Raw genomic sequence first — 14,288 nt, 5'->3', positions numbered from 1 at the left:
GGCTGTAAAATATCCCAATAAATGTATTTAATTGAAGCACATAATTGTTTAATTGTCTAAATTTCAATCTTCCAGCATCATACACAATACTGTCATGAGTTTACAGGGCAGAATAATTAAATAATCTCCCTTTGTAAAAACAAACTATAGCTGAGGGAATGTAAAACTGCATTTTAAGGGACAACATTGTTGAAAACATGTTTTTCGAAAGCTAGGCATTTGTTTCAAAGGAGAGATATTTAGCCTATAGCAGTGGTTCTCAAAGTGGGGTTCAGGGACCCTCAGGGTGCCTTGATGGAGTTCCAAATGGAGCCTTGAAAGGTCTGTAACTCCCCTTACAGGTACATTTGGTTCCATTTGTACACTCAGAGTGTGGGTCCTTGAAATTAAAAGCTTTGAGAGCCACTGGCCTATAGCATAGGAATGTACATAAGGTACATAATCCTAGTAACTCTCGGCTTGGAGCGGAGCAATGCCGTTATCAGAAACATTTAACTGACGGATTGCACTACTAGTTTCACAAACAATATGCTCATCTAGCATGATGGGCAGGAATCAGCACAATAAATGTTCAAAAGGGAATTTAAACCTCTATTTAAGTAGGACAATTCATGACTACCGGGAGCTCCGCCCCCACCTTTTCCTCCACGTTACTGTCGCTATGTCCGTCAAGCTTTGAAGTCCGACAGCCCCCACTCAGTCATTAACACTGTCAGCACAATGGAGGAGAATGTCACACACAGACACACTGCATGTCGCGTTTTGGACCCAAAGCCTCGAAATCTCTTCCAAATTCGTCAACAAGACCTGGCATGAAATTTGAAAAATATGTAGGCCTATTAAAACAAACCAGCAGAGAATACAGAAGGAAATCTCTCTGCTGGATTCAGAGCCGTTTTACACTGACTCGGAAAGATTTAAATATGAATACACTGTATTGTCTAAATGGCTCATGATTATAACACCAACACCTTATTTGTTATGTTAAATAGCTACTGATTATCCCCCTTGGGATAATAAAGATATCTATCTATCTATATATATATCTATTAAGTGGCCTGCCTAACATCAGCCATAAGCATACTACCACCAACATCATCATCATCAGCACAGACTTTATTTGTTTAGATCGATTCATGCCATTATAATGATTAGTGTTATTGACCTGGGCGGAATAAGTTACTTTCATCAAGTCATATGAACTGAGAAAATATGTGTAGGCTGACTCATTTATACCAACACAAACATTGTATGTGTTTATATCAAGAAGCACCAAGGAATAGGCTACTTCATCTGATATAAAGCAACTTATCACTGGACTGGACAGTTGTGTACATAAGGTAAGAAAGACAACAACCTAATAAATATACCTATAAGTGAATTTGACGCCTAAACGGCGTGTTAATGTATTTATTTGATCTGTGATGATGGTGTTTAAACAGCCTATAGCGACGAATGAGGTAGGCAGTATCCTACTCTGTCTATTTCTCTTATTTCACAACAACCAGAATAAACTGCTTCAAATGTAGGCTAGGCTTACATGTTTCTTATCATGCCGATTGCTTATAAACCTAGAACATTTGATATCTCTGGCGTTAAAACGTCTCGATTCCGAAAAGTTTTAGCCGTGCGAGTCACAAAACGAGCAAGGGTGTCGTCGCACCAAATTCTGGGCCCTGGGTACAAGGATTCACTGCGGGCCCACATGAATGTTCTTCATCTGGGGATTTCAAAAATAGCAGATATACAAGCTCGCAACGCGGCACTCTCGAGTTTATATATCTGCAATTTTTCAATAGCTAAAGTATAAAATAATTAAGGCCCTTCCACCTTGGGCCTTAGTAACTCAGTCCCTCTCCCCCCTCTTGTGACGCACCTGCACAAATCCTGCTGCATGTCAGAAATACACTTTGCGTTGTTCATTATCATTCATCATTAGGCTACTTTATCAGTAGCTATTTTACATAACAAATAAGGTGTTGTAGTCATGGGTCAATGGCCTTTTAGCCAACACAGTGTATTCATATTTAAATCGGCTTTTTTATATAAAAAACGGCGATCTGTGGTCCAACAGACAGGGGCTTCCTCATTCCTTTTTTCCCCAAATATTCCTCTGCGGTTTTGTTCCATAGTTTTGTTCCATTAGCCGTGTAGGCTACTACACCTTCCTCCAACGCATGCCTTGCCCTGCCGACGGACCAGGAAGAGATTTCGAAGCTCTGGGTCCAACACTGAATTAGTATTTAATGTGTAAAATGTGTGTACAATCCGCCGTATTTCCCATTGAAGTGAATGAAGCCAATAGCGGCGCGCTGTAATTGTGGTCGGAGGCAGCTTTTGGAGGGGGCGGAGCCGGTACTCGTCAATTGATTGGAAAAAGCTTATTGTTGTGACCTGGCTGAGCTTTTTGGAAGCGGCTGTGTAAATGGTGTTGTCAGTGGTTCAGGAAATGTGTAATTCACACTCAGGTGGTCAAATGTATCACAGTAGGGCTATGTGTGCATAAATTGTACTTCCCTTTCCAGAAGGCGGGATATAAAGCATATTTACTCTTCCTAGGTTTTCACAAAGCTTCATTTTGATTGGCTCAGTGGCAGATTCGAACTGTGAAACACAACGCAACATAGGTGTTTCCCGTTCCAAATCTGCTGCTGAGAGCTGGATCAAGGAACATCAACTATTAACATGTGGAACGCCCTCCCACAAGCCTTAAAGGAGAGCAAATCCCTAGCCTCCTTCAAAATCGGTATGAAAAGTCACCTTCAGGCGGCTGCTACCCGTGACTTGTAAATAGACTAAGCCCCCATGCTCCCCCCCACCCTTTTTCTCTGCCTTTGTATTTGATGTTGTGCTTTTTCTGCTTTTGAAATTGATATCCTAGATAAAGTACTATGTTCTATCCGTCTGTCTTTCAATGTTATATGAGATACTTAAAGTGTGGTTCCTGTGGAAATAAGCCTCAGCTTTCTAGGATCTCCTTTTAGTTGACCTTGTACCAGTGGTTTGTACTGTCATGAAACTGTACTTGTTTCTATTGCATTCTTCTAATAAATTCTTCAATCAATCAATCAAACAGAGCAAGCCACCTCCTGAAAAAGGGAACTACAATTAATGCACAGAGCCTATTCGCCTGACAGCTTGAGTAGCCTACACAGTAAAACCCTCAGCGTTAATTTAACTCTGACAAGTGTACACTTCTCAGAGGTACAGTGTATTCTGCAGATGCAGGTGGGGGTGTACGGTACACTCGTGAACCTGTACAACTTGTACTATACGCCACGCAGTGCTGGGTCGTCCCGTCCGTCGCTCCATTGCCTGCCTCTCCGGGCAGCTAATTCTTGCCCTCCGGCACCGCGCCCAGCTGCAGGTTCATGGCGGGAGACTTGATGTTCAGCCGGTCCCTCTCCGCCTCCTCATCCTCGTCATAGGACTCGTCCTCGTTGTCGCTGTGGTGGGGGGTGGAGTGGAGGGAGGCTGAGGGCGAGGGGGGCACAGAGTAGGGCCGGGGGTAGCGGAAGCCCTCCGTCTGTGAACGCAAGAGAGAGAGAGCAGTGGTGGAAAAAGTACAAAATGTTTTTACTAAAGTAAAAGCATCAATGCAATGTAGAAATACTCTGTATCAAACGCGAAGCGGATCAGGGCAAATATAGTGGCATGGTCATGATGGACCTCCAGAAGGCATTTGACACCGTGGATCATGCTATTCTGATTGAGAAACTAAAAGCCATCGGTCTTGACAGTGCAGCAGTGAGCTGGATGCAATCTTACCTGGTGGGGAGGGAACAGGTGGTGGAGATTAACGGTACCCTGTCCCCCCCCCTCCCAGTAAGCTGTGGAGTTCCTCAAGGTAGCATACTGGGACCTCTGTTGTTCCTAATATACGTGAACGACATGGCATCTGCTTGCGACTGCAACCTGTTCCTGTTCGCGGATGACTCGGCTCTCCTAGTCTCGGGCAAGGACCACTTGCAGGTTGAAAAGACACTTAACTCTGAACTGAGTAAGATCTGCACATGGCTTAACGACAACAAATTATCAATTCACCTGGGCAAAACCGAGTCCATCCTCTTTGGATCAAATCATAACCTCAAAAAGGTAGAGAACTTCACAATCAAAGTGGGTGACAAGGTCATAACACGAAAAAACGAAATCTCTTACTTAGGAAGTATCCTTGAAGCTAATCTTTCCAGCGAAAAGATGACTTCAAAAGTAATACAAAAAATCAACCAACGAACTCGTTTCCTACAGAGGATCGCCCCAATGGTCAACTTCAACACACTGAAGACCATAGCTGGTGCAATAATCCAGCCCCTCTTTGACTATGGAGTCCACGTATGGTATCGTGACGCCCCACAAGCCCTAAAAACTAAACTCCAAACAGCCCAAAATAAACTAATTAGGGTCCTGCTTAACCTTCCCAATCAGACTCACCTCACCGCTACTCACCAGTTAAGAGTGGGGTGGCTCAGAGTAGATGACAGAGTACAGCAACTTGCAATGGGCCTGGTGTACAAGATACACTACACCACTATGATACCCAAGTACCTGTCAAAATACTTTATAAACGTTAAGGATGTCCATAATTACAACACCAGAGGCAGTGCCACAGATCACGTTCAACCCAGAGTCAACTCAAAGAAAGGGTCGAACTCGTTCTTCTGCTACACCACAAAAATGTGGAATGCCTTACCGAAGGCCATAAAGGAGTGTGGATCACTAGCATCCTTTAAAATTGCCCTAAAAAACCACTTACAGGCAGCAGCCGTTCACAACTGGTAAAAACCTAGCCCAACCCTACCCTCCCTGCCCTAGCCCAACCCTACCCTCCCTGCCCCTTCCTTGTATATACTGTACATACTGATTGTTTAGACTTACTGTTACCTGCCCCTTCCTTGTATATATTGTATATACTGTACTTACTGATTGTATAGACCTACTGTTTTCTTTTTTTTCTTTACATATCTACTGCATAGTACTGTGTTCTATTTGTCTGTCATTCAATGTTATATGAGATACTTTAATGGTTTCCTGTTGAAATAAGCTTAGTCTTTTCATGGATCTCCTTTTAGTAGACCTTGTACCAGTGAACTGTACCGTCATGAATCTGTACATTTTCCTATGCAAACTTCTAATAAAGCCTTCAATCAATCAATCAATCAATGTTACAAGTAAAAGTCTGGAATTCAAAATTGACTTGAGTAAAAGTACAAAAGTATTGGTATCAAAATGTACTTAAAGTACAAAAGTATAAAGTACTCATGATGCACAATGTCCCATTTCACAAGTTTTAGAACGTATAATTTTTTTTGAAAATAGCAGATCTACAAGCTCACAATGTGTCGCACCGCGACGCATTGTGAGCTTGTAGATCGGCTATTTTCAAATGGCCAAAATGTACATCTCTGTTGTCGGGCCGAAACCTCCTAACTCGAAGGGCTTTTTACTACTTTTCATTGGTTCAATATTATTTTAACCAACACACAGACGTAAAGGGTGTTCAATAGCACGTATTTATGAAAAAATCACACTCGTGTGAACTGAGCGGTGGAGGCTGTGTGTGTGTGTGTGTGTGTGTGTGTGTGTGTGTGTGTGTGTGTGTGTGTGTGTGTGTGTGTGTGTGCGTGCGTGCGTGCGTGCGTGCGTGCGTGCGTGCGTGCGTGCGTGTGTGTGAGTCTGAACAACAGCGCCCCTCTCTTAACATGTGTGGTCAGAAAAGGTTACTGCAGGCTACAGACACGCATACCCACACACACAGCCACGTATAGGAGCGTTGTGACCACCGCTCAAAAAGGAGAGGGCCAATCGGGTGGAGTAGGCTGGTTTGGCAGAAAGTGTGGAGTTAGGAGTTTTTGTCCCAAGCACTTTTTACTACTTTCCATTGGTTCAATATTATCACTCAGAGGTAAAGGGTGTTCAATAGCCCTGATTTATGCCAAAAAATCAAGAACCTCAAAAATGGAGTTAAGAGGTTTTGGCCAGACAGTGACAATATAGGGCTGAAGTGGTTAATGCATGTTTTAATAATCAATCTACAAAGTAACTAGTAACTAAAGTTTTCAAATAATTGTAGTGGAGTAAAAGTACAATATTTGGATCCAAGATATAGTGGTGTAGAAGTAAAAGTACTACAAATTGGAAATACTCAAGTAAAGTACAAATATCTCTAATATCTCTAATATAATTGTACAAAAAAGTACAGTACTTGAGTAAATGTACTTAGTTACTTTACACCACTGAGAGAGAGGGGGGGGGGATTGGTGGCCATTTTTGTCAAACTTCTATTCTTGCCATGGACATACAAAACAAATAGAAACAGAGCTATAGCCCTAAATGTATACTACTAGTGCTGTGGTCCTGTGGTTCTTTGAATTAGAGGTGAAACACTTTTGTATTTGCATGTATATGTGTGTGTGTGTATATAATACAATAGGCCTATATACACATAGGCTATATACATATAGGCCTATTGTATATTATTTTTGGCACTGCAGTCAAAAGCTAGTTCCCTATGTATTTATGGAACATTGTAAGCACTTTGAGTTCGCTTCTTGCTTTTATTTAAAAAGCACTATAAAATTGCAATCCATTAATATAGTAGGCTACTTTAAGTATCACAGTAGTAGTGCTATGTCGTGACTTTTGTGGCTTTGACTCTTTCGCAACACTTTATACTGTATATTTATAATTGTTTTGTTTTATAATTTTTTTAAACTTTTGCTCTGTATGTTGTTTCTTCTTCCTCATTAGTTTTTTCACTGTTCACAACGGCACTTTTGCTTTTTCATACTTCCCTGTAACTTGTATTCTTAACTGCTGTGTCACTGGGCAAATGAAATTCCTCCTTGGGATAATAAAAGTATCTATCTATCTATCTATCTATCTATCTATCTATCTATCTCAAAGTGGGTTGGGGGACATTGAAGATGGTCCAAATGGACCATTATAGGTCTGTAACTCTGAGTGTTTTCAAATGGAACGGGTCCATTTGGTTGCATTTGTACACACTCAGAGTATTGAAAATAAATGTATTGGATTCCTATAATGTGCCATAGTGTCATAGTAAATCAGTGTCATGCATATTCAGAAGAAAACCTGGAGAATAATTGACCGTAATAGGGTCAAATTAAGAACATTATAAAAAAATAAAAATAACGCCATGGACAAGACCAAGTCTTGCCATTTGTCCATGTACGGGGACTTGTTAATGACCACTGGAGAGTAGGCGTAGGTGGCTCATCATCGCATATAACAGGCATACGTTAGGTCTGTGTGTGTGAGCATGTGCGCACACGCACGTGTGTGTGTGTGTGTGTGTGTGTGTGTGTGTGTGTGTGGAATCTGTGGACCGTAGACTCCGCTACATAATTAACCAGAAGGAAACGTGATGGATGAGTGGAGAGCATCAGATAGAGAGAACATACAGTAGAGACGACGTACGTATTCCCTGCCATTCTACGGGCATCTGAATCAGAAGTCTGTCACTCATCCAAATGTTATGCTGTCAATTAAGGCCCAGGCAGGCACATGGGTCCCAGATTTCTGGAACTACACCTCCCGAAATCCAAACACGAAAGCTGGCATCTGTTCGTCATTTCCGTTCACGAAAATATATTTAAAAATATATTTGCATTTTATTTTTGTATTTCCATTTCTGCTAAGCAGTAAGCTATACTGTGTATGGTTAGATTTACAATTTAGGCATAAGCAGATGCTCTTAATCCAGAGCGTTTTACAATGAACAAGCACAGCACAAGGTAATAATTCATCATATGCATAGAAATAGTAATCTAAAAACATAAGTAGCCCAAGAACCTATCAACAATGACCTGGCATCAGTCTATATAAAATGCTATCTAAATGACATTTTAGCCCTTGCATAAGACTGTAAGGCTAGATTATTTTCATTTATATTAATCACTCAATGCCAATGACGTCTCATGACTGCTTTTTTCAATGGGCCCTGTGTGCCAATGACGTGACGTCTTTAGATCAAAGGCTATAAAATTTAATTTTTTTTTTTTTATTTATATGTTTTTTTTTTTATATGTCAAAATGACCTGAGATCAGAGAGATGCTTTTCTCTGTTTGTGTGTTGGTTCCCTCGTTTAGCTGATTGAGAAAATGTGTGTTCATTCTAGTGGATGGACACTTTTTTTTATTCAAACAGCTCTATCTCTGGAACCATTTGTCTAATTGACAAAATTATTTTTGCCACTGAATCACAACAAACAACAACACCAAAAATTATATTAAAAAAAATCATTTTTTTTCATTGCATAGTAAAGAAAAACATACAAAATCATGGCACATCTACCTTGGAGCCATTTTGGGCATTGGCATTGAGTGAGTTAAGGTAAATGTGTGCGACTATAAAGACGAAACAGAGGTGGAGAGGACTGAAGCATTTGAAAATTGTGGGAGGCAACAGTCTGGCCATGCAAGGCTACATTTAACGGGCTCCTGTCAATCATTAGGATGATGATAATTATTATGGTCCCGAACATAGTTCAAAGCGTCAACCGTTTTTTTCTTTTTCCCTTTTTACATCTGACAAAAGCCGAGACCCCCCCCCCAACATTAGCATGGACGCATGCACTTCATTAAATTCATTAAAAACACACCTTATTTTTTTCTGGTGATTTTTTTAATAACCTTTTTCATTTATTTGGGAAAATGGAAAAAATTAAATACAATAAAATGTATTAAAAATAAATGTATTAGAAAGAAAAAAGAAGGGTAGTATGAGTCACCAGAAAAATAATGGGTGTCTTTAATGAATCTATCATGGTTAAAATGGAGCTTTAAGTTACAATGGGTGTGTGTGGGGCCCTCCTCCCGGAGGAGGAGGACTGATAACATTTACATCAAATATCTAAATATTTAATCAGGCAAATTAAAACCTGTTCAGGGTGTTCATAAAAGCCTGATTTCGCTGATAAAATGACTAAAAAGTTTTTTTGAAAGTGAAATATCCCATTAACTTTTGGAAAGATTTAGAAAAAGGCATGTATATTTTTTGACAGTTTTTGTATAAAGACAAGCCCAAAATAGGGATGGCAGGTTGAAAGTGGATGAACGCAAGTCATGATTGTGTGCAACATGTTTAACATGTTGGATTACCTCCAGACAGACATGGCCTCACGCCCCGGGCCTTAAGGGGGGACTGGACCCAAATTTGGAAACAAGTGGTTTAAAGCAGTGGTTCTCAAACTTTCAAGGAACCCCCCCAAAATGATATGTTTGTGCCTGGGACCCCCATAATAGAATACTTGTGTTAAAAATGCTAAGTTATTCAACATTTTCCAAACACTTTTTACATTGTTTGGAAAATGCAGATACTACAAGCTTGCAGCATATTTTGCACGTTCTAAGAGTCAAGAGGTCTTATCTTAGACCTAATAGCTATTGTTTTGGGTACAGCCTGTCCTTGTGACAGTAGAGCAGGGTGTACAGCATTTTTCCCCAGAGGGCCCTACTGACTTCAATAAAGGGGGTGAAAGGCTACAACATCTGAATTATGTTACTACAACTGCATTCATTTGGTATTGGTAGACAGATTGCTTAACAAGCAGGCTATTTACCAGGCCAGAAGACCTGGGTCCTTGCTTCACAACAATTAGTGTTGTGAAGATGTCACACTTTTGTACAGCCGTGCTGTATATGTCACTCTGGTGTACTCTGAGGTTACAATGACAAGATTACTTGCATAAAACAATAATTATCCAACATTCTAAATTAACTTCTATATTAAATTATGATGTATCCACGATGAATGACTCCAGATTCCAGAAGGTTTCTTCACAATCTGATCCCTATTGACTTCCATTATAAAATGTATTAAAGTAGTTAAATATAAAATAAATATACCTGTATGTCCTACAGACACTTTTTCTGCTACTTGGTTGAAGGAATGACTTGGCACAAGACAACCTTTTGCTTTGTGACACAGTTTAAGTCAAGGGTCAGCATGTTTTTATTTACGAGATAGTCAGTGTGCCATGTCAACATAAATTTTAATGACATGCCATCAAAAATTCGGACATATTTTTATTGGCAGGACATTGTTATAACGATCATTAGATCATAATCCTCCTATCTCCCTCCACAGTCAGAGTTCAGAGTTTTAATGAATGTAGAATTATGTGCAGGATATAATTTGCTCTAAATTAGGTGACTTTGTTTAATTGACCATGTTTATAAAAAACATCCTCTCTCTCAAACTTCTGCCACTGTGCCAGTGATCACCCTACCCTGTGCCAATGTTGGCACCCATGCCTAAGGTTGCCTACCCCTAAGTAATAATATATAAATAATACTAGCTAAAGAAAGAGTGAAAACAAGATGAACAGGAGGATATAGAAGTCATATTGGTAGTGGAGTGGTGACACACTGTGTTCTGCATACCGTGTACTGTGCCATGGGGTCCGTCTTGAACTTGTCAGGGAAAGCTTTGCTGAGGGCCAGGTGGCGGGCGTGTACGTAGTACTGTCAATCACAAGCCATAAAAACGTTAAAAAAACCAAGTTATCCAGGTGCCTCATTCATTGCTCCGTTACCCACATATGGGTCCCGGACCACTGTTTGGGAAACAGTGTACTACTAACCAAACGTAATAGTTCGAGACCCAAAATAGAAATCTTTGCCCATGAACCAAACTAGTGAAAATAGCATATCTACAAAAAGATTGTAGATATTAATGGCTATTTTCACTACTTCCTAAAACATTGGTTTTCTAATTTGTGGAATTTCTTAGATTTTTCTTTGATTTCTCCATGAAATTACTGGGGGAAAAAAACATAATTTAATTGGGAATGTTTTTTGAAAATGTTTTGAAAAAAGAATGATTTTAAAAATAAATGAAGGAAACAAAACATTTGTCCACGACCCACACATTGTTTCACACATGTTTGTGAAACAATGTACTAACTACAAAGTGTAAAACAAGCTTAACGGGTCAACAGTCGTGTGCAGGGGTGTCGCACCAAATTCTGGGCCCTGGGTACAAGGATCCACAGCGTTATTTTGTGCTTTAACTATTGAAAAATAGCAGATATACAAGCTAGGCAGCGAGCTTGTAAATCTGCTATTTTTGAAAATCTGTGCAAAGTCTTTGAATATCTCAAATCCTAAGGTTTTTTTTTTGTTTTGTTTTCTTTCAAACAGTGGTGCTCAAACCTTTTCATGTGAAGGACCCCCAGAATGATATGTATTTGGCCACAGACCCCCATTTCAAAACATTTAGTTCCAGGGACCCCCCAGAAGCAAAATTTGAGTTACAAATGTTTGCTTAAAAAAATACATATATCCAAAGATTTGCACACATTTTCACGACTTTTCAAATATAGCAGATCTACAAGATCTTGTATATCTGTTATTTTTCAATAGCTAAAGTATAACATCATTAAGGCCCCTCCACCTTAGGCCCTAGTAACTCAGTCCCCCCCCCCCCCACCTTGTGACGCCCCTGCTGGAGTGGCAGATACTGACCCGTCCCAGGTACCTCCAGTCCAGCAGGTCGGACAGCCGCTCGGTGCGGTTCCGCTGGATGATGCGCTGGCGCCGGGACTGCTGGCAGAAGCTGAACATGAACTGGGTCAGCTGGTTGCACGACTCATCGGCCGAACGGAACCGCCGGTCCACTATGTAAATACCTGCCCAGCAGGGACGTGCAGAGAATGTTAGAGAGGCAGGCGCTGAAATTTCTAAAAGGGCCTTTTGGTGAAAATATTGAAAATAACCGACCTCCAAGCTCAGAGCTTGGTACTTGATACCACACTGAACTAAGCATAATCAAGTGAATACTGGAGATGTGGCCTAACAGCATGGATATTACACAGAAAGGACAATTCTTTCAACATAAGATGCTGCGTTCAAGTTCAGGAGAGTTTGGACAAGGCAATTCTCTCGAATGCTGCCTTCAAGTATGACATGGAAAGAGGGCATTTGCATTTCTTTCACCATAGTAATTCATGGTCTGGAGAGGGCACTTTTTACAGACGCATAAAAGGGCAGGGGCTCAAGCCCCCTTTGATGTCTATGTGTGCACGTGCCTGCTGGCCAGAGCGGAAGAGAGCAGTATCATGACAAGTGGGAATATACACCAGTGTTGATTTTGGACAGCAAATTTAAATTAGTTTTAGTCATAGTTTTTTTAATAAAATCTTTTTTAGTTTTAGTCATATTTAAGTCATCTGAAATGTTCAATCTACAGCTGATTTAGTCGACTAAAATGTATTTCGATGGCGTTGTAATGGCTGATTTTACACTTGGTTGAATGCTGAAAATAGCCGATCTACTGCGACACGTTGTGAGCTTGTAGATCTGCTATTTTCAGAGCAGAACAGTGGAGCACAAGCAAACATAAAATTACTTGTCTTTTAGATCTACAGGATCCACTAGCCCTAACATTTTAGTCTAGTTTTGTATTTGTTGATGAAATTGTCAATTGTCAATATATTTAGTCTTAGTTTTAGTCATCATAGCTTAGTTTTTATTGCGACTGAAGGACGCAGTTTAGTATGTGAAACGGCACATGCTGACTCCGTCCATCTGGACGTGTACACTTTTTTACGGTCTATGGGTTTGCCAATCTGACATCATGCTCTGACATCACTGTGATGTCACACTAACAGAATCCCTTTTATGCTCATATATGGAGTTCCCTGATGTCATCAATATTAAGCCCATATCTAACAGGACTTCATATGGGAATGCCCATATATGGAGGCCACATCGGCCACATACCACACTAACAGAATCTTTTCGTCATAGTTTTAGTCGACGATCAACACTGATATGCTGTACAGTGTACACAGTGAAATAGCGGACATCGAGTTCAATGGTGACAGTGAAAGCAGCAATTTTAGACATTTAGTAGACACTTTTATACAGAATGACTTATGCAAGGTAAATAATCACGTTCGTAGAATGCAGAGACGGTGTATTGCCTCAAGAAACTAGGATACCAAGTAAACTAACAATATATTATCTAACAGAGAAGAGAGAGAGACTGTCTGTCTGTCTGTCTGTCTGTCTGTCTGTCTGTCTGTCTGTCTGTCTGTCTGTCTGTCTGTCTGTCTGTCTGTCTGTCCATGCACATACTGTACCATAAGCACTGGGATCTGATACATGCTCCTCCATAAAGCAGCCGAATCCTGAGAGGTTGGTGGTGACACTGGGAATGCCCATCACTGTGCATTCACCTGGGAAAGAAACACAGTAAAAGCTACATTGATTGTATGTACAAGAGACAAAGATAAATCAGTGTGCTTTTACTCAAGTACATTTTGAATTCCGGACTAAGGGTGCCCTCACACCAAAGTACCTATGAGAGTGGAATCCGCGTTCCGCCAATGCATTTCAATGAGAGTGAAGTGGTTTCATGCCAGCAGAGGATTTCTGCAAAAACGCTCCCCTCTCATTGAAATGCATTGGCGGCAGGGGTGCCCGCTGGCCTGGTGGTCAAGGCGCGTACCATATACTAGGCTATGATGCCTGCTGGCGTCGCCGGTTCGATTCCCGATCCGGACGACCTTTGCCACATGTCATTCCCCGTCTCTCTCCCCATTTCCTGTCAGTCTACTGTCCTATCGAATAAAGGCATAAAAAGCCCAAAAACAAATCTTTAAAAAAAAAAAAAAATGCATTGGCGGAACGCGGATTCCACTCTCATAGGTAGTTTGGTGTGAGGGCACCCTAAGTTGTAAAAAGTATTTCTACATTGCAGTATTGTACTTTTACTTAAGTAAAACATGTGAGTACTTTTTCCACCACTGCCTGTATGTGTGTGTGTGTGTGTGTGTGTGTGTGTGTGTGTGTGTGTGTGTGTGTGTGTGTGTGTGTGTGTGTGTGTGTGTGTGTGCGTTTGTCTAGCTATACTTATGGGGACCATACGCATGTTCACACACTCACATGCTGGGGACGTCTGACACAGTGGGGACAAAATCGTAGGTCCCCATAATTATTATCATTCAGGGAGATAGGGGGCAGTGTTGCTGAGTGTCTGGTGCTTTTTTTAAGCAAGTCCCATAATTCGCGTTTTCATGTCATATGACAGGTGTGTTAACAGAGTGGGGACCCCCCCAAAAACATTTTTTTTTCCCTGCAGTTTTTGTGTGAGTGTGTGAGAGAATGGGAGAATGAGAGATTCACACACTACTAGCCAATCACAGGTCCGATATTTGCATACAATGACGTTGGCTTCAAGTCAGTTTTTCAGGCCTGTGGGACCACAGGAAAGTGGTGTCCCCATAATCGATGCAAACCCGCGCAGGTCCCCATAATGGATG

The 14,288-nt window shown here is 40.9% G+C and overlaps 1 protein-coding gene across 1 annotated transcript in view; it reads right to left on the bottom strand.

Moving 5' to 3' along the window:
- Positions 1–26: 26 nt before the first annotated feature.
- The window catches only part of gys2 (glycogen synthase 2), a 32,744-nt gene continuing 18,482 nt past the window's right edge, over positions 27–14,288 (bottom strand). Inside the window, exons 13-16 of the mRNA XM_080754641.1 lie at positions 13,107–13,202; positions 11,488–11,651; positions 10,405–10,485; positions 27–3,526 (exon numbers count right to left, since the gene is read on the bottom strand). Of these exons, the coding sequence (XP_080610767.1) occupies positions 3,332–3,526; positions 10,405–10,485; positions 11,488–11,651; positions 13,107–13,202 (536 nt within the window). The 3' untranslated portion in view covers positions 27–3,331. The remainder of the gene's footprint in view (positions 3,527–10,404; positions 10,486–11,487; positions 11,652–13,106; positions 13,203–14,288) is intronic.

This window comes from Nannobrachium achirus (genome assembly GCF_963921795.1).
Source record: "Nannobrachium achirus genome assembly, chromosome: 23".
In the NCBI taxonomy this organism is placed as follows: domain Eukaryota; kingdom Metazoa; phylum Chordata; class Actinopteri; order Myctophiformes; family Myctophidae; genus Nannobrachium; species Nannobrachium achirus.
Note: the sequence above shows the minus strand (reverse complement) of the source record. Positions and strands in the feature narration are given on the sequence as shown.